The 24,404-nt window shown below is 35.9% G+C and overlaps 1 protein-coding gene across 1 annotated transcript in view; it reads right to left on the bottom strand.

The window, feature by feature from the left end:
* Positions 1–24,404, bottom strand: part of LOC123667733 — a 40,193-nt gene that overhangs the window by 9,679 nt on the left and 6,110 nt on the right. The window contains exons 3-9 of the mRNA XM_045601573.1: positions 11,268–11,616; positions 10,062–10,293; positions 8,470–8,609; positions 7,552–7,678; positions 6,149–6,370; positions 4,598–4,768; positions 3,968–4,082 (exon numbers count right to left, since the gene is read on the bottom strand). Coding sequence (XP_045457529.1) covers positions 3,968–4,082; positions 4,598–4,768; positions 6,149–6,370; positions 7,552–7,678; positions 8,470–8,609; positions 10,062–10,293; positions 11,268–11,616 — 1,356 coding nt within the window. The remainder of the gene's footprint in view (positions 1–3,967; positions 4,083–4,597; positions 4,769–6,148; positions 6,371–7,551; positions 7,679–8,469; positions 8,610–10,061; positions 10,294–11,267; positions 11,617–24,404) is intronic.

The following is a 24,404-nucleotide window of genomic DNA, read 5'->3' as shown; positions in this document are numbered from 1 at the left end:
CACTCAACCAGCAAATCAACGAACAAACTGTTTCGCCGTTTTAATTACTACTATACGCATCTTATCAAAAAAAAAAAAAAAAAAAAGTAGCGCATAGTGATATCAGTATTTACAAATACATACATTACTCGGCTTCGGAAGGTTAACGACACAATATAATTTATGTGTGTGCGTTTGTGGTGACGTGTGTGTGTGTGTGTATTTTTCTCTTATGTACTAAAGTCATAAATTTTTAGGCCTATTTAGATAAAAGAATGGCTTGATAACAAAAGCAGTAAAATAGTTATGTTGGAAAAAATTTCAAGAAACAAATAAAAAAAGCAAATTTTCACCTAGTACATGTTATAGTACCTCGACCTTTCAAAAGACCATAGTTAAATAATACTGCTTTCAAATAGTGCTGTATTACTGTGGTGAGTACGGTAGCCAGAGATCCAAGGGGAGATCAGGGAGTAGGGTCGGTAACGCGTTTAATATACCATAACATAACATAACAATACACTTTATTGTACACCAAAACAGAAATAATACATATCAGATTGATTTTAACAGAGTATCATAAGGTACAAAGGGCGGCCTTATCGCTGAAAAACGATCTCTTCCAGGCATACTTAAGGTGTTGCTGGCATAGATAGGCTACGTTAGATGTAGTAGTTAGTAGGCTACGTTAATCGCGGTGGGCCGTACGCTTATGTTTGTTGACCTAGCCATATGTATAAAAAAAGTGAAATATCTTGCCAATTTTCCTTAGCAGAATCTACATTCCGACTCGGAGTTAGTTTCACATTAAAATAAGTTAATTAATTAAAAACAAATGTGATTAACTGACTGAAAATTCTTGAAAATGGCCATGACATGTTCTACTGGTATCGATTTATTGTCACAAATAGTTTTATTGCAGTTAATGAAACTGATATAGTCTAGGCCGATCAGCGCGCCGAGCACTTATATTTGACATTACAATTCCACGTGATGATAATATCGTAAAAGAAATTAGTACCTTAATATTCAGACGTTTCCCACGATGTTACTAAAATGTGGAATGTGGACTCAAAAATAATTGTTCCTATTGTTGTGTCAGTCAATGGTTTATTTGGGAAGAATTTCGAACGCCTAAAGAAATTATACAGTAGTGTTGCTTGAGACGGCCCGCATTGTGAAGAGGTTTCTCAGCGTCAACCTGCCACTGAAGGAGTACTTTTTTCAATTTTCAAATATTTTTGTTTATATTTTTTTATAAATATATTTAAAATGTGTAAGATATAGGGTATAATTATTCTACAAATAAAAGTCATTATAGTAACAAAACCCTTTTTAACCCTTAATTAGGCGCATGGGGTCACGGCCATTTCAAATTGAAAAATATATATCTTTGAGAGATTTGAGCGCGCCCATGCTCACTCTAGCTTCCTAACTTCCCCCAGGGTACGCAAATCAGTCGCTTCCAGAACATCTACGCATATGCATTGGTCGCTTTTCTCTAGAGCGCTGACCCCATGCGACCACTTACGTGATTTTTTTTTGCGGAGGTAAGTTTTTATTTTTATGTTTTTACTTCGTTTATATTCGTAAATTGGTAATTTTTTATATTAGTATATATGTATTTATATACCGGCTATTTAATTTACCTATTTTTGTGTTTATTTGCACAGACTTTTTCTTTTATTTTCAGTTTATTGATTTTTTAAGTGGCTAATAATAGGCAGTTATTGGAATGGCTGGAGGTGGCCGACGATGAGCAAGATGTTGCTAGTTCTGCTTCGGAAAACAAATTAGTAAACGGCAACGCTGTGAATAGTTCCCATATGATTCTGGTAGTAAAATTGAAGAGTTCGCAGATAGTCAAGTTATATCATCTGAATCATTGGTGGCAAAGGTGATGTCGATTGCAATGAACAACTTTGCACTGGTTATAATTTTGGAAGAGAAGTAGAAATCTGGCTATATTTTGTCATCTTTTAAAGTTATCTGGCATCAACGCATTTATCATACTCAGATCGAATGCTAATAAGAATATTACACATACAAGACAGTTTTTTTTTAAATTGGCAGCAGCACTTATAGAAAGTCACAAAAAGCATCGTATTAGCAGCTTTCTGTCCCTGCGTCAACAAAAAGATGGCTCCGTAAAGCACATGATATGAAAAAGACGGTGAATCAGTCAATATCTAAGCGCGGCTGTTGCTCATTGTATCCTAGGAAGAACGACAAAAAAATGCCAACCAAATGTCATAAGTGTTGTAAATTTGTTTCTCAACAACACTTTAGAGTATACTGTGTCGATTGCAGATAAAAATAATCGGCTAATGAGACTTATTATTATTTTTTTAAATAAGCGAATCGGCTAAGTCAGAAATTGTGTAGTTTTAGGAGTAGTTAGAAGTTTGTCATTTTTTGTTTAAATTTTAAGTCAGAGCTATATTTGTGTTTATTAAAGTTAAAGATAATAAAGAACACTAATATTTTATATAATCCAATCATTGTTTTATTTATTTCATACACTCCTTTTTCAATCTTGTTTTTGGGGTCACTCGAGACCCCATGCGACTAATTGTGTGATTTTCTTAATGCGCCTAATTAAGGGTTAATTAAAAATAATAACAAGTTTTGAAATAAGAATTTTATATTGTTCTTTGATTGAATTTGTGTATTGTTCTTTTGTAATTTTTTTTATTTAATATGCAAATTAATTTTTATATACAATTGTTATAAAAAAAATTGAATATATAATTTCATACATACATAATTTTTGTATATTATACAACATTTTCGACTAGCAATCCAAATAAGCTTATATATACAAATAGCTGTTTCCTTCGGCTTTGCTCGAATATAAATTAATTATATTTACAAAAAAGCTCTTTGATATAGTACTTAATATATTTTTTACTTATTTTTAGTGAGTAGTTTAAAAACAAAATTTCATGTCTCGAACATCTATAATGACAGAATTATAGACAAAAACTTTCAACCGCCATTTTAGCCAAAATATGGCAAAATCTTTTCTCAAATCACTCCTAAACTATAAAATACCTATATATATATATATATAAAATATATTATGTACACATTGTGATGTGCCGGGTATCCGAATTCTTATCCGTATTTTCAGATATCGAGAGAAAAAAATCCGTATTCATAGATCGTTGAATTTTAGTGACATTGATTATTAACATTAATTTTGTTGTATGTAATATTTGTGATGTTCCTATGGAGTTTCGTAGTCCTTATGGATTGAAAATCATTTTATTAAAAAAAATAGTATCTCATTGCGCCACTGACATCAGCCAATCCCTTGACTAATTTAATCTAAGTCAATTAGAACGCCTGTCTGAATTATTGAAATTATTCAACTGGTCAATATAATGTTAGGTTTATGATTTTGTGAAAACTGATCTTGATAATATGTTGCTGATTTGACTCGACACATATAAAGACCCGCTTGCAACAGACGGTTCTCCTTGATTGGATTTTATCAAGAATAATTTAACAGTAAGAATAACGAAGTGACTAAGTCGTTTACTGTAAAATCAGGACTGTAAAGATTAATAGAGATTTATTTACTACCTTGAACATTTGAAAACCAAATTCTAATTTACTTTTAACTAAGCGGTCAAGGGCTAAGCTAATTGACAAGTAGTGGGTTATTATTTTCTTAACCCGAATAAAATAGAGCTACATTATATCTAAAGTATTGAGGTTAGCGACTCTATTTATTATTGTCTTTAGTAAAGGTTTATAAATGTAAATATCTTATCTTATGACATACACGGTCGTCTATTCCTAGTGTAAACAACGTAGCGCTTGTGTTATAGGTAAGAGTCGACCGTTATAACTGAATATAATTTTTTGATAAATATACCTAGAAATGATACATATATAAATACAAATATTACACTCAGACTCAGACGGGAATCGAACGTGTAACCCGCGCCTGGTCAAAATTTTTGTGTCATTTAAAGTTTACTTTTGCTTGATTTGGCAATTTTTTTCAATTCTCGCCTCAATATCTTGCCGGTTTGATTCTTCGGTATTTCGTTGATGAATCTGACTCCGCCTCGTAGATGTTTAGGATTTGAGAGCTGAAACAAAAATTACGCCCAAAATTTTCATGAAAGCAGTCACTATAAAAAATATTGAAAAATATATTTTCAAATGTAATCGACAATCCAAATTCTACTTTCTATAAAACTTTAATCCTTATTTTCTCACTCTTTCTCCCTCTGGAGGGAATTTCCAAGAACTGTTTATCAACTTAGTTTTGTTCTTATCAAATTTCATGATTTTACAATTTTCGATCACTAACCCGCCTGTCGGTCACCAACCCGCCTGCCCAGCGTAGTGACTATTGGCAAAACACATGAGTTCACGTTATTTTTGGCGTAAACTTGTGGAGGCCTATGTCCAGCAGTGGACTGTATAGGCTGTAATGATGATGACAATTTTCGAAGAGTCTTAAATAGCTGGTGAATGAATAACCGAACTTTAAATTTTTGTCGTTGTATAAGAGTTTCCTGAAACGTGTCAAACATCACGTTACATTACCGTTAAAAGCACAACTTGAGTCGTCTAATAATTATGATCAAGTTAGACTTACTCTTTCAGCGACGAAGTCTTTAACTTCCTTTTCCGTCAGCTTTTCGCCTGGTTTAACAACAACGAAAGCTAGTGGAACCTCTCCATTTTTGAGATTTGGTATTCCCACCACACCAGCGTCTTGAATGGCGGGGTGTTTCAAGAGTACCGCTTCGATTTCAGCTGGGGGTACCTAGAAAGTTATATGTATTTTACATCGGTTTTATACGTGCGTTGTAGTGTTCTTGAAAGTCAAAAGTAAAATGTTATTCACAAAATTCCCTAAGTAGAATAAAGAATGTGACTTGTGTTCCTGGGGATTGGGATTGGGTCGGCAACGCGCTTGCGATGCTTCTGGTGTTGCAGGTGTCTATAAGCTACGGTAATCAATACCATCACCACCTAATCGCTTACCATCAGGTGAGCCGTAAGCTTGTTTGCCGACCTAGTGATATTAAAAAAAAAAATAGTGCAACAAGTAGATAGACATAGACAGCGAAGCAGAGAGGAAGAGAAGAAGTAAGAGAAAGAGAGAGTCAGAGAGAGGAGGGAGATTAAGTTAAAAAGAATTAAATGCGAATTCAGTAATACTATAATTTCATTGCTGAAATGTAGCTAAACATCACATATAATATGCTATTTCTTTTGAACTATGGTTTCCTTTCTGATTATAGAGCTCTTAACTTTTATATCGGCTATCTAACGTCATCTTTGAAATCTGCAGACAATTCTCTCTCATCTGTCATCTATACAAATAAATAAAATTGGAGTGTTTGTTTGTAATATTAAAAATAAACGCTTTTTACTAAATACATATGGATGTATACACGGTATATATACCAAAATAACATTTTCTTTTTCAATTTTTGTCTGTCTGGCTGTTTGTCCGGCTAATCTCTGAAACGGCTGGACTGATTTTCACAGGACTTTCACTGGCAGATAGCTGATGTAATAAGGAGTAACTTAGGCTACTTTTATTTTAGAAATTTATTTATTTTATAACTCTGCGAACTGAACAATAACTTTTTTGTGTAATTCCCCGCGGATGAAGTGACGGGCTTAGCTAGTAAATAAATACAATCAAAATAATCGGCATCAGTATAATAATTGATGTTATACTACATATAATATATCATAGCGAATACTTGTTTGCTTGAAAACGAAAAAATAAACCGATTTCAATTGCATCAACCAGGAACACAACGTAGGTAGACGAAAAAAAAAATAGTCAAGTCAATACGCAAAGTACTTGCCAGGTCTCGAATAAAATAAATGGGACCACGTGACAAGCACTACCTTTCAATTAAAAAAAATCATCGAAATCGGTCCACCCAGCAAAAAGTTTTGATATTATATTTAAAAAAAAAGAAAAAAATACAGTCGAATCGAGGACCTCCTTCTATTTTTGAAGTCGTTTTAAAAGTGGTATGGTTTTTTAGATCCAGTTTATGCTAGAGAAACTGTTTCCTCTTATAACTTTCATAAAATCTACTCTCATGGCTAAGTACAGCATGCGGTTACATTTTTAGGTTTTTACTTACAGAAGCTTAAAATTTTGCATAAAGAAACAAACCTGATAAGCATTGTATTTGATGAGCTCTTTCAACCGGTCAACGATGAAAAAGTACCCTTCATCGTCGTAATAGCCGATATCACCAGTTTTCAGGAAGCCTTCCTCGTCAAAATCTTCCTTTCTATCCTTGCCTATGTAACCCTTCATAAGCATGACGCTTTTAAAACATATTTCACCAGCCTTGTTAGGACCAAGGACTTCTTTGGTTTCTGGATCCACTACCTGTAAATATATTATTGTTTGTTTCAAATAGGCTTTGATTCAAAAGTCCAAGAAAATAATCAAGAAATTTTCTGATTTTGATCTTAAAATTGCTATATTTCTTATTTGTGTTATAAAAATGCTAATCTATAAATAATAAATGGAGAGTCTATTTTTTTGTTCGATTATACTGCGAAAACTACTGAACCGATCGGAATAATACTTAAACCATATGATGCAGCGTGTTTCGGAGACTTGTCTTGTAAGAAATATGGATGGACAGAAATCGCTAGTATAATATACGCTGATATAATACATCTTTATATATATATTTCTTGTGTGCGCGTGTATGTCACGGAACTCCTCCTAGACGGCTGGACGGATTTTGATGAAATTTTTTGTCTGAGTTCAAGGGGATTCGAGGATGGTTTAGATTCACAATTTGGTCCACTGGAAAATGTTTATTTAACTAATTTTACATTTATAAGTAGTTGTTAATTTTGGAATGTTTTACATTGGATCCGGACTGCGCTACCATCGCAGAATCAAATATTAAATATTCTATTTTAATTTCAGTTTGTCCCGACAGTTGGTGCTGCGATCAAATTGAGAAAAATATTTGAAATTTTGTGTTATGGCCAAACAACGTTTGCTGGGTCAGCTAGTATATTTATAAAATAGGTGATTTAACAAAGTTTATCGTGTCTTGCAAACTATCAGATACGTGATATTTAACAAAATCGTTATGTTTTCTGAAATTTTATCATTTTTTTAGGTCATCGTTCCATAAAAGCCACGTGAAAAGCATTAAGAAACTTAAAAATGTGAGTTGAGTTAGTCTAATGTCTAAGTTTCCAGTTACGCCTAGCAACCTATTTATTTTTACTTATAAAGATAGGTGTAATTCAAAATACATGTCAATAATGGTTGACATTATTATTATTATTATTAATGAATTCAACATCTCAATTCTTACAAAAGATCAAAGCTCAAGAACACTCCTGTAAAGTTGTGTTGTGTTTCTGTGGTGAGTCGTGTTCCTGTGGTGGCCAGAGCTCCTGGAGAGTCGGTAGTAGGGTCGGCGACACGCTTGCAATTCTCTTGGCGTCTCAGACTCTTGGCGTCCATGGGCTACAGTATCCGCTTACCATCAGGTGGCTGGCGGACAGTACTCTTGTTTGTAATAAAAAAATCATAAGTACCTTAACAACGGTGTGAGGGTAAGGAGTCCCGACACTGCCAATCTTGTCAGGGTTGTAGTTGAAAGTAATAGCCAGAGTTGCTTCGGTCATACCATAGCCTTGCAATATGGCTTGGACGCTTGGAAATCTAAAATTTTGTAAATATAAAAAATGCTTTATTTTGCTTTAGAAACTTACAAACCGCCATATAAAAATTTACGAAAAGGAGTTCCAACCTTTTTACGCAAAAAAAGGACTATGCTGAGAACTGGAGAACTTTTACACTGTCATTAAATTTAGGGGGCTCGTAACAAAATTTTACTAGTATTTATTTATTTATTTATACTTTATTGTACACTACAACTACATTTTAAACAATAAACACATTTTAAAAACATTTACAGACTGTGAAGTACAATGGGCGGACTTATGGCTATTTAGCCATTTCTTCCAGACAACCCAAGTATTACTATTATTTAATGTAAAAATAGACATTTACCATGTTTGTCTAGGTCAACTTGAGTTTTCGATCATCATATCAGTCTATTGCAGTCCACTGCTGGACATAGGCCTCAACAAGTTCGCGCCAAAAATGGCGCGAACTCATGTGTGTTGCCCATAGTCATCACGCTGGGCAGACGGGTTGGTGACCGCAGGTCTGGCTTTGTCGCACTGAAGACGCTGCTGCCCGTCTTTGGTCTGTGTATTTCAAAGCCATTACAGTTGGATGGTTATCCCGCCATCGGTCGGCTTTTTAAGTTCCAAGGTGGTAGTGGAACTGTGTTATCCCTTAGTCGCCTCTTACGACACGCACGGAAAGAGAGGGGGTGGCTATAATCTTTAATGCCGTAGCCACACAGCCAAGAGTTCTCGATATTTTGGCCTTATTACAAGCGCTATACGTCAGTTCAGTCTGTATTATTGACATAATATTCTTACTTGTCTTTAACAGCTTGTGCAGTTTCTTCATATAAAGGTGCGGCGCCACAATGTACGAAAATTAGAGAACTTGTATCATACTTTAAGTTGGATTTACATATGGCCACTAACACTGGCGGCACTGCTGTTAGCTGTTCTATCTGTGAATGAATATAATTTTCATTCTCTATGTAATATTATTTATTTACTAGCTGCTGCCCGCGACGTTGTCTGCGTAAACGCTATATAGCACCAAAAATACCTACCATTATACCTTTTAAAATAAATAATAAATAAATAATAATAATACAAATATAACATTCATTTACCCGTTTCTTCTTTACATTTCATATCTACAGAAAAATCTCATAGATGGCGCTGCATTAAAATTGTCTTGTCTACTTATATTCATTTAATCATGTTTATCGGCTTAGTTACTTATATTGCGTGATTTTTATAGTGTGAAGCTAGCTTATATAGCATGGTTATTAACATAATAACAACAACATTCAAATATGCGTCGTTAGATTACACGTTGTTACAGAATGCGTTGAGGAAATAAAGGTTCACTGCTCGTTCCCAGTAGGTGATAGCATGATAATATGTGGCCTATATGTTGACCCGACTTCTTAATAATATTCGTGCCAAATTTGAAGTAAATCCAGGCGGTACTTTTTGAGTTTATCCCAGACATACATACAGACAAACAGACAAACACAAACAAACAAACAAAAATTCTAACAACTATATTTTTGGCTTCGGTATCGATAGTAGATCACACCCCAAGTATTCTTTTAAAAAAATATTCAATGTACAGTTTTGACTTTGCTACCATTTTATTATATGTATAGATTGTATTTCCTTAACAAGAAATAAATTTAAAAATATGTAAGAAAAAGTTGTGTAGGTATTATTTTGCTGGCGATCCATTAAAGAAATTTATACAAATAAATAAAATTGGAGTGTCTGTTTGTAATATTAAAATAATCGCTTTATACTAAATTCGTATGTATGTATACACGGTACATATACCAAAATGTTTTTTTTTTTTAATAATATTTGTCTGTTTGTCTGTTTGTTCTGCCTAATGTCTGAAACGGCTGGACCAATTTTGACGGGACTTTCAGTGGCAGATAACTGATGTAATAAGGAGTAACTTAGGCTACTTTTATTTTAGATTTTTATTTTTATTTTTATTTTATAACTCTGCGAACTGAAAATAACTATTTTGTTAAATTCTACGCGGACGAAGTCGCGGACACAGCTAGTAAGTAGATAAAAGCAGTCTCCTGTCATTACTTAATTGTATTTTGATAAACGTATACTGTATTTTTTAACCGACTTCAAAAAAGGAGAAGATTACACAATTCGACCGTATTTATACATTTTTTTCTATGTATGTTCAGGGAGAACTTCGTTGTTTATGAACCGATTTTGATAATTCTTTTTTTTTATTTGCAAAGAAAATATCCCAAGTGTAGTACCGTGATAAGAAAACCAGGATCTGATAATGGCGTCCCAGAGAAATCGAGGGAAACTCTCGAAAATCGTAGTGACGACTAGTGCGTTTGTTAATTTTTTTCATCAACTTACGTTGTATTACTTGTCGATGTAATTGAAGTCGGTTTTTTTCGTTTGCGAGCAAACACAATTATTGCGAGCAAACAAATAGAAATAATTACCTTGTATTTTTCGATAGTCTTCAAATACAATTCCACCTCGAATTTAGGAAGGTAGACGATAGTTAGGCCTCTGACGAAGGACACTAGTATACCTATAAGTCCCATGGTGTGGTACCACGGAGTGATGGTCAAGGTCTTCAATGGTGGTGTGACTACACTTGGTCTGTAAAATATATCAGTAAGTGAATATTTCAGTTTCATTTCATGGACATGATGTTTAACTATTGCATATAACAATTTAATACTACTTATTAATAATATTAAAAATTCTTTATTTGCACATCGAGAGTGAGCAAAATTACAAAAATAAAAACAGGAGATAAATACAAAAGGCGGCCTTATCGCTAATGAGCGCTCTCTAAGGCAACCTTTGGGTAAAGGAAATGGTATATGTGTAGACGGTTTAGGTCTACTGTTTTACCTAAACATATACAATTTATGCTACTTTCATAAAAAAAGAAACAATAATTTCCTTGAGGTCCTAGTATTCTTTTCCAAAGAAGTCCAACATGAACATAAATTTTATTTGTATGAGCTTTCTCAAATAAATTCTATTATGATTTTGATGATATACCTACTATTATTTTGAAAAAAAAAAACAAGTATTACAAACATGATTGTTATCTGAACGATTTATACCAGCCGTTAATTATTGACTAATTTAACAAGTGAAATAATTTAGCTTTTTTTATAGGTAGGTCACAGCAGGATAGTTATTACTCACACACTCACTTCAACCCATCCACTGCTGGATATAGGCCTCCACAAGTTCGCTCCAGGACAGATGTACCCTGGTCAAAACCTAAAGCAGCCCGACTGCAGAAGTACCTTAACCTCACAGAAGATCATAGCTAAATAATACTGATTCAAGTCATGTTGTGATTCTGTGGCGAGTACAGTAGCCAGAGCTCCTCGGTTTGCGCTGTGTAGCAGATGCAAGGTTCGCTAAGCGTTTGCGATGCTGCTAGTGTTTCAGACATCAATGGGCTACGCCAACCGCTTACCATCAGGTAGAGGTTATATGTTTGCCGACACGGTATTAAAAAACGAGATTACTAGCAGTTCTTAATGCTTGTTGTAAGCTATCGACTAATTTATCAAATGAACGAATTTACATTCAAAATGACATTCACTTACGAACACAAAACCAGGACATTGTAGTGTGTCAACACAACTCCCTTTGGCAGTCCCGTCGTTCCAGATGAATACAAAATGAACAATTTATCGATTTGTCCATCGACCTCGATCGGTTGAAACTGCGCGTAATCCACATTTTCTTTAATTTTATACGGTTTGTTTGTCTTCTCATTGCTTGGTATCGCTAAATCTTTGTACAGTATTGTGTTTCTCGGACTTTCGTCACCATACATGATGATCGTCTTTAAGCAATTAGTGTTTTTATATATATTTGCATGCATTTTGTAAGTGAATGGCGAACAGAATAAGTATTTTGGCTTTGAAATTGAGAGGACGTGTTTAAGTTCATCTGAAAAAAATAATAATTTAAATAGCATTAAATCATTCATCATCATCATTTCAGCCAGCGCCAAAAATGGCGCGAACTTGTGGAGCGAATGCGCGAAACGTGTGCGCGAATGTGTGTTGCAACTCATGTCTTCGGCCTGTGTAATACATAATACAAGTAAAACACATAGACTTTCTTATAATCGTTTTTCTTTTTAGAAATTTTTTCAATTTTTTCTTATCCAATTATTCCTTGAAATCTGTAAAATCATATATCTAAGGAACATAAGGTTTTTTTCTGGACTCAAATAGAAAATGGCTATATTATAACTAAATTTTACATCAATATAATTATAACAAATCAGTATATAATTGGCTATATTGTTTTTTATAAGTATAGTAAGCTACTTAAAAATTAAAGTTTGATTCGAGAAATATCGGTCTAAGACTTGATAGTTGTCCTTCAAGAACGCCCAAACTGTTGTTATAGCTTACTTAGACATATATGTGTTTTTGCTTTTTATTTCAACAAGGGGTAGATGTTGTTTATACTATGTGATTACGACCTTGAATATTTCGCTAGTTGAAGATTGAAGCAATTATTTTAGTTACTTATTGATCTACTATTTTAGCGGTCTGAAATGAAATTTGGTAGCACGTATAAAAAATTGATTTCGAGTTTTACGGATGAAAATAGCTTTCGTGTACCTAATTACATCCACAAAATTGAAAAAAAGGAATCCGCCATAAAATTGTAAAAAATGCATAGTTTCTCATATAATGGTATATATTATTTTGTGGGCTACGTCGGTTACTTTCGTTCTCTCGCGGATAGTCTCATTTCTAATCCTATCTTTGAGAGAGACCCCGAGCATAGCCCGTTCCATTGAACGTTGAGCGAGTAAGTAACGAAAAAATAACAAAAAGTAACCGACGTAGCCCACAGCATTAGCAAGTTGAAGTGGCAGTGGGCTGGTCATCTATGTCGCAGGACCGATGGCCGTTGGAGTAGACGGGTCCTAGAGTGGAGACCGCGTCTTGGCAAACGCAGTGTGGGACGTCCTCCGGCCCGTTGGACCGACGATCTACGTAAGATTGCCGGTGTAGGCTGGATAAGGATTGCGGAAGACCGGGATGTCTGGCGCGAACTTGGGGAGGCCTATGTCCAGCAGAGGACTGCGATAGGCTGAAGTGTGTGTGTGTGTGGTATATATTATATAATGGTATATTAGCATTCACTAAGCTGAAAAGTGTATATGTATCTCTTTTGTTGATTCATACATATTACGATGTGTCTATGCTTAGGACGCGACCTTAATTACGTCGTCTTATATATAAAATTATCGTGTCACAATGTTAGTTACTATACTACTCCGAAACGGCTGCACCGATTTTTATGAAATATTGTGTGCATATCGGGTAGGTCTGAGAATTGGCCAACATCTATTTTCATACCCCTAAGTTATAAGAGAGTGGGGACGGGGTTAATAACAAATATGGCAAAACAATGTTTGCGAGATCAGCTAGTAGGTACATCCATAAATATGTTTTGGACTTTAAACGTAAAAATAAACTCAACAAACAATATTTCTAGCGTTGTGTTGAAGATAATTGTTTTATGATGTAATAAATTGTGATATTGCTATCATTGGAGAGCGGCTGTTATCAGTTATGTTAACAAACTGTTATCCAAAATAAAGTTTCACTGTTTGAAATTGATAATTTTAGTGTTTGTTTAGGAAGGTATGTTGTCATGCAAATCTGTTACTCTGTTACCGATGTAACTATGTATTTATAAATTTAATTGACATAATCTATCGTTACATTAGTCAACAATTAAGGTAAAAAATATTGTTTTTAACTTGATAATTAATAGATGCTTAACGTATGAATTTATTTTATTTTTATATATTATACATGTTTTATATGTTGTTGTATTTTAAATAAAATACTTCTTGCAAAGAGCCATCTTTATTACATCTTGATTACATCCTGTTCATATTCTAACTATTATAATGTTGCCAGTGCCATCAACCTTATTAACACTAATAATAATAATAGAGGTGTGTTGCCATATACAACAATACAAGCAATGCCCCGCGCAATGACGCTGCGTTGGCGCAACGGTTACAGCCATGGATTGTACCTGTTGCGCTGGCGGTTGCGGGTTCGATCCCAGCACATGACAAACATTTGTATTGGCCATGCAGGTGTTTGCCGTGGTCTGGGTGTTTGTGAAGTCCTAGTGGGTCTCCCCACCGTGCCTCGAAGAGCACGTTAAGCCGTCGGTCCCGGTTGTTATCATGTACACCTGATATCGATCGTTATTCATAGTAGGGAATATATCCGCCAACCCGCATTGGAGCAGCGTGGTAGATTAAACTCTGATCCTTCTCCTACATGGGGAAAGAAGCCTATGCCCAGTAGTGGGATATTACAGGCTGAAGCGATACAAGCAATGCCCACGACTTCGTCCGCGTGGAATTAAAAAAAATGTTCAGTTCGCAAAGTTACAAAATAAATAAATTAAAATGAAAGTAGCCTAAGTTACTCCTTATTATATCAGCTATCTGCCAATGAAAGTCCAGTCAAAATTGGTCCAGGCCTTTCAGAGATTAGCCGGAACAAACAGACAGACAGACAGATAACAAAACAATTTAAAAATGTTATTTTTGTATATATGTACCGTGTATCCACATGCATTTAGTAAAAAGCGGTTAATTTAATATTACAAATAGATACTCCTGTTTTATTTATTTGTATAGATAAATATTCAAAAATAGGTTTCCATAGATATAATTACTTTTTGGACAAGATTTTCAAAGAAGTAAAGCAAGAAGTAGAAGCAAGAGGCTGACGAGATATTGTGCAAACTTAATGGAGATAACTTAATGACAAGTGTGATGTTCAAACTAGGTAACACTATTTGACGGATAACGTTATCCAAGAGATAAAACTTTTTGATATATTATTGTTTTTCGCCATCGACTATCCATATTATGGGATTGATTGATCGTCGAATATTTATGGGATATTTATGTCCGCAAATTTTGATTTAGAAGTGATAATTTCTTAATTGAGGAAAACAGATTCTAATGGTTCTGATTCTAATCTCCATTATACCTAATGTCGTTTGTCTATTTGTAACTTATTTCCAGGACAAAATTTATCTACAAGTGGCAAAAGCCGGCCCTGACTGCGTAACTGTAACCACAATTGTCGGATCATCATCATCATCATCACTTCAGCCTTATACAGTCCACTGTTGGACATATGCCTCCACAAGTTCGCGCCAAAAATGACGTGAATTCATGTGTTTTGCCCATAGTCTCCCCGCTGGGTAGGCGGGTTGGTGACCGCAAGGCTGGCTTTGTCGCACCGAAGACGCTGCTGCTCGTCTTCGGCCCGTGTATTTCAAAGCCAGCAGTTGGATGTTATCCCGCCATCGGTCGGCTTTTTAAGTTCCAAGGTAGAAGTAGAACTGTGTTATCCCTTAGTCGCTCCTTACGGCACCCACGGGAAGAGAGGGGGTGGCTATATTCTTATTGCCGTAACCATAGATCTACATAAACTGTCGGATATCCGAAGGCAATTTCATCATTAAATCATAAACTAGTGCAGGAGTCAGAGTAATCTATTTATAAATTGTATGAATTATGATTATGTCAAATAAAGATAAGTACGATTTTATTTTTGTGTTACCCTCACATTAGGAATTCTAAACATTTTTGAATATCATATCAAAAATTGACCGCTCCAGCGGGATTCGAACCCGCGTCTCCGACTGACCGTGTCGGCGCTCTAGCCAATTAAGCTATGGAACGATGTACCCGCCAGAGCGAAATTCTTGATATGATGATTTTTATTTTCGGTTTAAGCGAACCGTGGCGCCGTCTATAGTGAGTTCTTTACAGAGACCCGTAACTATTCAAAGTTTCATATTACAATGAAAATCTTTGACAGGAGACGACACCATGCTATTTTTAATAAGTACGATTTTATTTTTGTGTTACCCTCACATTAGGAATTCTAAACATTTTTGAATATCATATCAAAAATTGACCGCTCCAGCGGGATTCGAACCCGCGTCTCCGACTGACCGTGTCGGCGCTCTAGCCAATTAAGCTATGGAACGATGTACCCGCCAGAGCGAAATTCTTGATATGATGATTTTTATTTTCGGTTTAAGCGAACCGTGGCGCCGTCTATAGTGAGTTCTTTACAGAGACCCGTAACTATTCAAAGTTTCATATTACAATGAAAATCTTTGACAGGAGACGACACCATGCTATTTTTAATAAGTACGATTTTATTTTTGTGTTACCCTCACATTAGGAATTCTAAACATTTTTGAATATCATATCAAAAATTGACCGCTCCAGCGGGATTCGAACCCGCGTCTCCGACTGACCGTGTCGGCGCTCTAGCCAATTAAGCTATGGAACGATGTACCCGCCAGAGCGAAATTCTTGATATGATGATTTTTATTTTCGGTTTAAGCGAACCGTGGCGCCGTCTATAGTGAGTTCTTTACAGAGACCCGTAACTATTCAAAGTTTCATATTACAATGAAAATCTTTGACAGGAGACGACACCATGCTATTTTTAATAAGTACGATTTTATTTTTGTGTTACCCTCACATTAGGAATTCTAAACATTTTTGAATATCATATCAAAAATTGACCGCTCCAGCGGGATTCGAACCCGCGTCTCCGACTGACCGTGTCGGCGCTCTAGCCAATTAAGCTATGGAACGATGTACCCGCCAGAGCGAAATTCTTGATATGATGATTTTTATTTTCGGTTTAAGCGAACCGTGGCGCCGTCTATAGTGAGTTCTTTACAGAGACCCGTAACTATTCAAAGTTTCATATTACAATGAAAATCTTTGACAGGAGACGACACCATGCTATTTTTAATAAGTACGATTTTATTTTTGTGTTACCCTCACATTAGGAATTCTAAACATTTTTGAATATCATATCAAAAATTGACCGCTCCAGCGGGATTCGAACCCGCGTCTCCGACTGACCGTGTCGGCGCTCTAGCCAATTAAGCTATGGAACGATGTACCCGCCAGAGCGAAATTCTTGATATGATGATTTTTATTTTCGGTTTAAGCGAACCGTGGCGCCGTCTATAGTGAGTTCTTTACAGAGACCCGTAACTATTCAAAGTTTCATATTACAATGACAACGCCACGGTTCGCTTAAACCGAAAATAAAAATCATCATATCAAGAATTTCGCTCTAGCGGGTACATCGTTCCATAGCTTAATTGGCTAGAGCGCCGACACGGTCAGTCGGAGACGCGGGTTCGAATCCCGCTGGAGCGGTCAATTTTTGATATGATATTCAAAAATGTTTAGAATTCCTAATGTGAGGGTAACACAAAAATAAAATCGTACTTATTAAAAATAGCATGGTGTCGTCTCCTGTCAAAGATTTTCATTGTAATATGAAACTTTGAATAGTTACGGGTTGTTATACCTAGGTTTAATTCGCGGATAGTGCTGACGCCGCTATTTTAATTACTTTAAATATTTCATTTTCCATACGGTCGAGTTAGTTGCCGTTTACCATCCAGCGCGTCACTATATATATTTTTTATACAGAAAAGGAAAGTGAGGTGTTTCTAGGGACAGTTACTGTAAGTGTTTGGACTATTTAATAAACTTTATCAATATTTAACCAGTTGTGTGTCTATTCTAAAAGACTACCGGGAGGTGCCGCGTAACAATTGGTGTCAGAAGCGGGATGTCGTAAGTGGTTTTCTGTATAAAACCCTGACATCCGAACCCTGGCACCCAGGTACGTCATTAGACATTACACAAGGTCACAGGCCCCACGTTGCCGTGCCTACACCAGATATACGTCTCAGGCCCCACGAGCCGAGGCAGGTCCACCAAACACACGGAACTTCTAGCAGATCTACAGCCCCACGCTGCTGAGACTGCGTCCCAGCAGAAGAACCCTCACCAGGCAACCACACCATCATCTACATTTCATATACACGTCGCTATATTGCAACGTGACGCGTTAGCTGCAATACGACTCACAGAGCCACCACGTGTCCGAGTTCCGGCCCCGCAACGTCATCAACACGTGTCACGCTTCCCAGCAAATATGATCGCGCTTGCTGTTTCATTGTGAGTTTTCTATTTTACTAAAAGCCTAAAAGTGAATAAGTGCTAGTGATCAGTGATTATTTCCCAGAAGATTAATATCTTTTAACCTTTTCTTTGATAAACCTTAAATTCAGTAACAAGCTTAGTATATTTATAGAGTCACGTATATACAACTTCTACAAAAATCTATTTACATTTTCACTAAAATTACTGTTATTTTTAATTGAATGCCTCCTAAAAAGGAAAAGACTGTAATTGAAGAAGCTCGCTCTGATTCCGACAGCAATTATTCAGATCCATCTTTAAAGTTCTCAAAACCGAAAATGGCTGAGAAGATAACTCTATCTGTTCTTACCAAATTTATAAAACCTTATAATGGTGATCGCGAATCTTTGCCAGCTTTTCTCACAAACTGCGAAAATGCTATTTCTCTCGCAACCGCTGACCAGCAGAATGTGCTTTGTAAATACATTATATCCCAGCTTGAAGGCAAGGCACAAATGGCTTGCTGTCTTAAAACATTTAATAAATGGTCCGAAATAAAATCATTTTTAAAAGTCACGTTTGGTGAGAAAAAGCATTCTACGCATCTTTTAATTGATCTACAGAATTGTAAGCAAAATTCAACAGAAGATGTCACGCAACATTCATTAAGAATTGAGTCTTGTATAACACGATTACTATCTGATATACATTACAGCTGCGAAAACTCAAATGAGTTAATAGGAAGGTTAGCTGCTATGGAGGATTTGGCATTGAATACTTTTTTATTAGGGATTAATTCAAATTTATCGCAAATTGTACGCTGTCGCAATCCCAAGACACTATCTGAGGCTATCACACTTGCTATTGAGGAAGAAAAGCTTTTAAACCTAACCAAAATTTCTCAACAACCTTCTAAATATTGTTCAATTTGCCACAGATCAGGTCATAACACCTCTGTATGTTTTAAAAACCAAAAACCTAATTTTACTAAATCTAACAATTTTCAAAAAACATTTCATCTACAAAATCCTCTTATTTTAAGTCGACCTTATAAACCTAATTTTAATTATAATAATAAATATTGTGTTTATTGTAAAAACAAGGGTCATGTTATAAACGAATGTCGCAAACGCGAATATAACAATAGCCGCCGCATACTGCAACCCGATTCTTCTCAGATTGCACAAAGTGACGCCACGGGTTCACGTGCACCGAATAACGTATCGCGCGTGCACCATTGTGATAATATTGATCGATGTAATACTTCTTTTAACGAAAACGATTTAAACTAAATCCGATTTCGGCCTCGTGCCAGTCGAAATCGTCGGCTATAAACAGCACAAACTCCATTTTCGATTCTCTATCATCTCAGCCTCCCCGCGAGGTAGGCCTGAGTCATATCATTATGAATACTATTCCTAATTCTTATAAATTAAATGCATCTCAGTCCTAGCCGCTGAGTCTCACTGAATCTTATAAATTAAATGCATCTCAGTCCTAGCCGCTGAGTCTCACTGAATCTCATAAATTAAATGCATCTCAGTCCCAGCCGCTGAGTCTCACTGAATCTTATAAATTAAATGCATCTCAGTCCTAGCCGCTGAGTCTCACTGAATCTCATAAATTAAATGCATCTCAGTCCCAGCCGCTGAGTCTCACTGAATCTCATAAATTAAATGCATCTCAGTCCTAGCCGCTGAGTCTCACTGAATCTCATAAATTAAATGCATCTCAGTCCTAGCCGCTGAGTCTCACTGAATCTCATAAATTAAATGCATCTCAGTCCCAGCCGCTGAGTCTCACTGAATCTTATAAATTAAATGCATCTCAGTCCCAGCCGCTGAGTCTTACTGAATCTTATAATAATAAGTCTCTTAAATCTCATAAAAAAAATCTCAATCATTCTATACCAATACACGCAATCACGCATTCTAACATAAATAAAGCCAGCACAATCGTAAAGTCAAGCTTAAATACTTTTAATTCTACTATTCGAAGACTAAACCAAAACGAAATTAAATTCCCATATAACTATACTAAATGATATTCTTTCTCAAGTTACAAAGCAAAATGATAACTTATACTACGTAACGCGAATAAATAGTTTTAACAATCTAATTGAAAGTTCCCTGATAACAATTTCTAATTTCTTAGACATAATCCTTAATTCTATTTTATTTTAAAAGCAAATATTTTAGCTAACATGTTTCTACTACAACAAAAGATTATTTTCATATTAAAAATACCATTAATATACCCAGAAAAATACATTGTTTACAAAAATATTCCTTTACCGACTCCACACGATAAAAATGCTGACACGTTTTCTTTAATGCAACCGACTAAAGCTTATATTGCAGTAACAGATGATAAGCTCAGTTACGTCTTGTTAGATAACTTAAACAATTGTAAGTTGATAAACGATGAGTATTCATATGCCCTATGCTCAGCATTGACGATACAACTCACTATAGACGGCGCCACGGTTCGCTTAAACCGAAAATAAAAATCATCATATCAAGAATTTCGCTCTGGCGGGTACATCGTTCCATAGCTTAATTGGCTAGAGCGCCGACACGGTCAGTCGGAGACGCGGGTTCGAATCCCGCTGGAGCGGTCAATTTTTGATATGATATTCAAAAATGTTTAGAATTCCTAATGTGAGGGTAACACAAAAATAAAATCGTACTTATTAAAAATAGCATGGTGTCGTCTCCTGTCAAAGATTTTCATTGTAATATGAAACTTTGAATAGTTACGGGTCTCTGTAAAGAACTCACTATAGACGGCGCCACGGTTCGCTTAAACCGAAAATAAAAATCATCATATCAAGAATTTCGCTCTGGCGGGTACATCGTTCCATAGCTTAATTGGCTAGAGCGCCGACACGGTCAGTCGGAGACGCGGGTTCGAATCCCGCTGGAGCGGTCAATTTTTGATATGATATTCAAAAATGTTTAGAATTCCTAATGTGAGGGTAACACAAAAATAAAATCGTACTTCTTCTTCTTCTTCTTCTTTTATTTTTGGCATACGATCGCCATTAGCGACATTCTGCCAGTGTCAAGTATAAATTATTATGAAACTAAAAAACGCACTTGAAATTTTAATTTTGAATTATTTTGTTATCCGGAAAATACATAGATAAGGCGGAAAAACATATAAAAAATGGACATATTTGTGGTATTAGAACAACTAAGGAGTATAATAATATAATAATATACATAAACTTCAAATTCACGCAGACATTATATAGTTATAGAATATAGATACATTAAATTTTAATGTTGTTAGCGTTAATAAATTTTGCAAGGGTAAGGACTATCTTTGGCTCTTTAAAGAAGTGTAAAAGCGAAGTAAAATTAATAGGAAGTGGGATATTAAGTTGGGATAAATTATCAAGGAGGCAAAAAGAATTATTAATTGGACAAGAGAAGAAGATATGATCGAGAGTTCCATCATCTAATCCACATTCACAGAGAGAGGAATCTTTTATTCTAAGTTTATGAAGAAAAACAGAGGAACAGCAGTGACCTATACGAACTCTACATAAAATCGATACAGTAGTTTTAGATAATTTTTTGAATTTACAAAACCATGGCTTCCTAGGTATTTCTGGTTGAATTGAAGCATAAAAACTACCTTTTGTTCTGCTAGATAATTCCCATTTTTTTTGCCAGGTCCGATAGATATCTTTTTTGGGATAATTTAGTAGGTCATATATTTGATTTTTAAAGTATTTTTTGTCACAGCAATGATTAGCTGCCTGTTTAGCTAGTGAATCTGCACATTCATTGCCTTTAATACCCGAGTGCCCAGGAATCCATACAAGTGTTATATTTAAATTTTTATTGAAGCATCTAAGAAGGGAGGATTTGATATCTAAAATTATGGAGCTATAGAGTTTGTTATAAAAAGAACTGTGTAAAAGAGATTCTAAGGCACTCCTTGAGTCCGAGAAAATGACCGAATCTTTAATATTGTGGCTCTCAATAAAGATACATGCTTCTAAAATGCCAATACATTCCCCTGTGAAGACGGAGGACTGTTGTGGACACTGATATAGCAACCCTATTTTAGAGTTTTGATAATATACACCAATGCCAGTGGGCCCACAGTCAGTCCGTTTAGATGCGTCTGTAAAAAAATAATGATTTTTATTCCATCTTTTAGCAACTTCAGCTACAAAGATAGAATTAGCATTGGGACATTCTTTTACAATTCCAATGCTAAGCAAGACGTTAGGAGAGAAAGTTAAAACATCGTAAGGATATTCATAAATTGGAAGCTTATGAAATTGATTAATAGGAGCTTCTTGTTTAATGTTTATTAATTTCCTGTAGCTAATGATAAAATAAGGGATGGGTTTCGTGCGCCAATAACTAGAAGTGTTAATCAGGTGGTCTAATATTCTAAGTTTATTGATAAGTGGATGATTAATGAAGGAGTTGACTCTCATTAGAAATCTGTCAGCGAGGAATTGAAGTCTAATTGATAAAGGTGGTTCGCCACATTCTACCTGGAGAGCGTTAATGGGAGAAGACCTCATGCATCCCATAATGTGGCGCAAAGCTTTTGCCTGTAGTGAATCAAGATATTTCGAATTTGATTTGTTAATCGGTTCAATGAGAAAGATACCGTAGTCAAAAAGGCTTCTGATAATAGCATTATATAAAATTTTTTGTGTAAAAGGATGCGCACCCCAAGACACGCCTGAGAGAGCTTTAATTGTGTTTAAGTTTCGTTCACTTTTTTTAATTATATAATCTATGTGCTGTCTACCAGACAATTTATTATCCAAAATGATACCTAAAAACCTCACACTGTCACTTTTTGGTATAGCGACGCCATCAATTACAACATTAATTTGGGGAGAGATTTTTTTTCTGGAAAATACCACCACACTGCTTTTTGGAGCAGATAAGTGGAGACCTCTTTGTTTAAGCCAATCAGATAAGGAGTCTAAGGAAATTTGTAAGGACTGAGCAGCTTCTTGAATAGAGGGACCCTGGATATACAGGACTAGGTCATCAGCATATTGTAATATTTGGCAATTTAAGTTAAGGGACTGGTGAAGAGATGATGTATATAAGTTGTATAATAAAGGGCTAAGGACAGAGCCTTGTGGGAGGCCTTTCCATACTAGTCGGGATCCAAAGGGCATTCCAGGTGTGCGAAGTTCTACCTCCCTACACAGAGGTTGCCTATGATCTGCACTATCTTGTCGGGAATGTTCAGCTGTTGTAACGTGTACCTGAGCACCGCAAGAAGGACATTGTCATACGCTGAGGAGATATCCAGGAATGATGCCACCACAGACTGTTCTCTAGAAAAAGCTATACGGAGATCTGAGATAAAAAGGCTCAGACTATCTGCAGTACTGAAGCCCTTACGAAATCCAAACTGGCAATAAGGTAGAAGAGCATTGCTCTCTACAAACCACTCTAAGCGATTTTTTAGAAGGTGTTCGAAAACTTTACAGAAGGTAGATGAGAGGGCAATGGGGCGATAATTGTTGGCGTCGTCGGGGGATTTTCCAGGCTTCAGCACTGGAATAATAATCTGAGTTTTCCATTCATTGGGAACATAACCTATTTCAAAAAAATTATTAATCAGATTCAAGAAATATTGTAAAAAGGCAGGACCCGCCTTTACTAGGAAGGAATATGGAAAACCATCGACTCCCGGCGCAGAATCTTTTACGTGGGAAAGGACGGCTTTGAGTTCTGACATTGAAAAGGGATTCGTAATATGGGAAGAGGAAGGGGATGGAGAAGTAGGGTGTGGGATTTCTAACTCAGAGGGAACGAAAGGAGGAGCGATTTTATCAAAGAAGTCCGAGGCCACATTGTGAGGTATAGGGGGGCGGATACGAGAGGGGTTAGTACCACAACGAAACCGATTAATCTGGCTCCACACTACACTAGCATTGGTGTTGGGGGATAAGGATGCACAAAATTGTCGCCAACTATGAAATTTCTTTTTACGGAATAATCGTTTAGACTTGGCAACCGCTTTTCGGTACTCTACCAGGTTATCAATTGTCATGGAGGCGACAAAAGCTCTTTCAGCTAATTTTCTAGCTTTTATCATTTTTTTACATTCGCTATCCCACCAGGGAGCAGAGGATAGTTTATGTTTAGCAGAATTTTTTAGTGGTATACTACAATAAGCGGCGTCAGATATGGATTTTTTGAGTTGTTTATAACAGGTGTCTAGATTAGTCATGTTAATTTCGGGTAAAGATTTGGTAATTTCTTCTAAAATATTTTTATATAAGTCCCATTTGGCACTTGAGACTCGGTATTTTAGCAAAGGAGGTAAATCATAATGTGGTGTGTATCTGGATGGATGTACAATTTCAATGGGGAAATGATCACTTCCATATGTGCTGTCTAGTAGTTGCCATTGGAGGACGGTAGACAGATCATTTGAGCAAAGTGAAAGGTCAACACAGCTCTTTCTCTGACCAGGTGGAGTAATACGAGTTGGTGATCCGTTATTTAAAACACAGATATATAAGTCCTCTAACAACTCACCAAGCCTATTACCAACAGAATCGCTTGTATCTGAGCCCCACATTGTATTGTGACTATTAAAGTCACCTAAAATTAGAAGGGGAGGAGGAAAAAGAAGAAATAGATTGCGTATATATGCGAGAAGAGAGGAATTAGGGTGAGGGACATAAATAGACAGG

Source organism: Melitaea cinxia, chromosome 29 (genome assembly GCF_905220565.1).
Source record: "Melitaea cinxia chromosome 29, ilMelCinx1.1, whole genome shotgun sequence".
Lineage (NCBI taxonomy): Eukaryota > Metazoa > Arthropoda > Insecta > Lepidoptera > Nymphalidae > Melitaea > Melitaea cinxia.
The sequence above is the reverse complement of the archived record's forward strand: the minus strand, read 5'-3'. Positions and strand labels throughout refer to the sequence as shown.